This window comes from Propithecus coquereli, unplaced genomic scaffold (genome assembly GCF_000956105.1).
Source record: "Propithecus coquereli isolate 6110/MARCELLA unplaced genomic scaffold, Pcoq_1.0 Scaffold449, whole genome shotgun sequence".
Lineage (NCBI taxonomy): Eukaryota > Metazoa > Chordata > Mammalia > Primates > Indriidae > Propithecus > Propithecus coquereli.
The window spans coordinates 644,925-647,731 of record NW_012150274.1 but is presented as its reverse complement, the minus strand read 5'-3'; the positions used below and the strand labels follow the sequence as shown (position 1 = coordinate 647,731).

General features: G+C 68.2%; 1 protein-coding gene across 2 annotated transcripts in view; it reads left to right on the top strand.

Annotated features, from left to right (window-relative positions):
• Positions 1 to 995: 995 nt before the first annotated feature.
• Positions 996 to 2,807, top strand: part of KCNT1 (potassium channel, sodium activated subfamily T, member 1) — a 59,319-nt gene continuing 57,507 nt past the window's right edge. The window contains exon 1 of one of the 2 annotated variants that reach the window (XM_012654744.1): positions 996 to 1,107. In XM_012654744.1, coding sequence (XP_012510198.1) covers positions 998 to 1,107 — 110 coding nt within the window. In that variant the 5' untranslated portion in view covers positions 996 to 997. The remainder of the gene's footprint in view (positions 1,108 to 2,807) is intronic. The other variant, XM_012654745.1, reaches the window with a different exon arrangement.

The window sequence follows — 2,807 nt, the reverse complement described above, 5'->3', positions numbered from 1 at the left end:
CCCAAACATCTGTGTTCAGCCTGCTGTTTCTTGGAGGCAAACAGGAAAGTGACATCAGGAGAGATGGGGGGTGCCACGCGCCCTCCAGACTGGGCTCACACCAGCCTCGGCCCCAGTGGGAGGCCGGGTGGGGACCTGAGGCCTTGAGAGGTCTCTGTGTGTCTCTCGTTGCTGCGGCCCTGGGTCACAGACTGACAAAGCGCCAGGGACAGAACTCTGGGCTGTCCGGGGCTGAGGCCATCCCAGCCAGGTGACGCGTGGTTCCAGGAGTGTGCGTGTGGATGGGACGGGGGTTACAGCTGGACCTCTCCTTCCCGCTGGCCTTCCCTTGGGGCGGTGGGAGGGCTGCAGCACCTGAGGTCGGGGTCCCTCCTCACTAGCTGCTTGAGGGTGCTGTGTGTGCCCGGTGGGTGACAGTGCAGGGTTGGGCACCAGGTGGGCGGGGGCAAGCTGCTGTCACCCCCCAGGCCCAGCGGGTTCCTGCAGATTTGATGCCCACAGACAGAAAGCCTGGCATGGGCAGCTGCCCAGGGGTCTCGAAGCTGGTTTGTGCATGAGTGACCGTGTCCTGACCACGTGCTGCACGGGGGGTGAGGGCCGGCCAGGGGAGGTCAGAGTGGAGTTGCCCCGCCCCCCGGAGCTGGCGCCCTTGCTCAGCATTTAAACTGGAAGGGCCCGAGCCCCTGCGCACCCATCCCCCACGGAGCCATCCCAGGAGTGCATGGCTGGGCGGCGCGCTTGGGGGTTTCTGGCCATTAACGAGTCCCCTCTTGTGTTTTGGGGTCTCGAGGGCTCTGAACGCCGTGATGCGGGCGGGTTCCGGGTGGCGGTGTGCCTGAGTCCCTGCCTGGGCCAGAGCCGCCGCAGGTCCCGGAGTGGCCGGCAGGGGGCGCGCGCGGACAGGCGCCCGAGCCCGACCTTGGAACAGAAGACGTCGTGTGCGGGGCGAGCCAGGGTCCGCTCCAGGGACCTGGGCTCCGTTGGAGCCGCCGCCCGCATGCCGCTCCCTGATGGGGCTCTTAGCCCAGGGGACGTCTACCAGGGGGCGCCTGGCGGTGGCTGCGCCAACCGGAACTTCGAGTTTGACACCAGCCCTTGCGCCCCCAGGTATGGCCTGCCGCGCCCTCCCCCATGCCAGAGACCCTGCTTCGGGCCAGCACCACCCCCAGATTCCCAGAGCCCCCAACCCCCAGGCCCAGGGCCACCCACCCCCAGGACATTTGAGCACCCTCGCGACCGTGTGGGGCTCAGGGCACCCCTGGGATGGGGCTCTGCTTGTGGGAGGTGCCGCGTCCACGTGTCTGTGCCCTGGAGAGGGGGGTGGCCATCCTCAGGGACTGAGCATCTGTGGGGTGTGGGAGGTGGCAGGGGAGCTGGGGGCCCTGCCCGCAGGAGGCTGGAGGGGCTGGGGGCAGCGCCTCTCACCCTGCCGCACCCCTGCCTGGGGGAGGGTCTGTCTTGTCCCTCCTGTGTGGGGTGGGCCCAGGGGGGGCACTGGGGCCAGGGTCCCTCATGTAGTAGGCTTTTCTGGATAACCCTTCCCGGAAAGACGCCTGACCGGGAAGTGGGGTGTAAGTGGGCTGTCAGGTGGGGCCAGGAGTCCTGGGCCTGCGTCCCTCTCACCGTTCCCCATCCTTGGGAGGGGTCAGCTCAGAAGGGACTCCAGGGGGCCGGAGCCAGCAGTTCCGTGCAGTGACATGGCGGTTAAGGCTGGAGGGGGGGATGAGCCCCTGACAGGCCAGAGGCCGGGGTTCAAGGCTGGGTGCTGCTACTGCTGCCTGTTTCCTCTGTGGGACTCAGTTTCCCCGTGTGTAAAACGAGGAGGTGGGTCATTTAGGGTCACGGTCTTTAAGGGCCGTTTCTGCTGCGGGACCAGGCTCGAGGCAGGTTTCCAACTGCAGCGTCAAGCGGCAGGCCTGGTACCCGCAGGGTCCTGGCGGGGCACAGCTGGCGTGAGGCGCAGCTGCCCTGGGAGTGAGCGATCACCTGGTGGTGTCTTTGGAAGTGGGGCCGCTCTGAGGGATCACCAGGTGATGTTTGCCTGCCTGCCAGACACAGAGCGCGTGGCCCCAGGAGGGCTCTTGGGTTCCTGTCCTCACCACGGTGGCCCTGCCGTCCCCCTCTGCAGCCTGGTGTCGCCCCGCCCCCGGCCGTGCAGCGCCCGGCTGGTCTTAACCACCTGCCCCAGGCACAGTGGCAGGGCCATGTCCTCAGGGTCTGGGTGTCAGGCCCTGGCCTGGTGGTCTCATTCCCCCCAGGCCCCCATGTCTGCCACCTGGCACTGCCTGCCCACCCAGGGCCACCTGTCCTCCCCGCTGGTCTGAGCCGGTCCCTGTCCCTGCAGAGATTCACTGTCACGCTGCAGGTAGAGCAGCTGCCAGGGCTGGGGGGAGTCAGCAGGTTGGGTGGGGACCCCTCAGGGAGGCCCAGGCTGGGTGGGGGGCCCCAGGGAAGGTGAGGCGCTTCCGCCCCCGGAATATCAAGCTTGGGGAGGGAGCAGGATCTGGCCTGGGCTGGGGGGGCAGCTGAGCTCGGGAGGCCAAGGCTGGAGGCTGGGGAGGTGGGGCCTGGGCAGGTGGGCTTTGCCAGGGAGCAGGAAGCGTGTCTCAGGCAGAGCCGCCAGGTGAGTGGGGGGAGAGGGGCCGTTCAGAACCCGGAGCCTGGGGTCCAGCGGCCTTGGTGCCTGGCTCTGCTGTGTCCGGGCCCAGGCGCGTCTGCTGTGGGTGCTGAGACGCAGTGCTGGGACCCCACCCCGCAGTGTCTGCCCCCGTCCACACCCACAGACCCTCCCAGCGGTGCACCAGGGT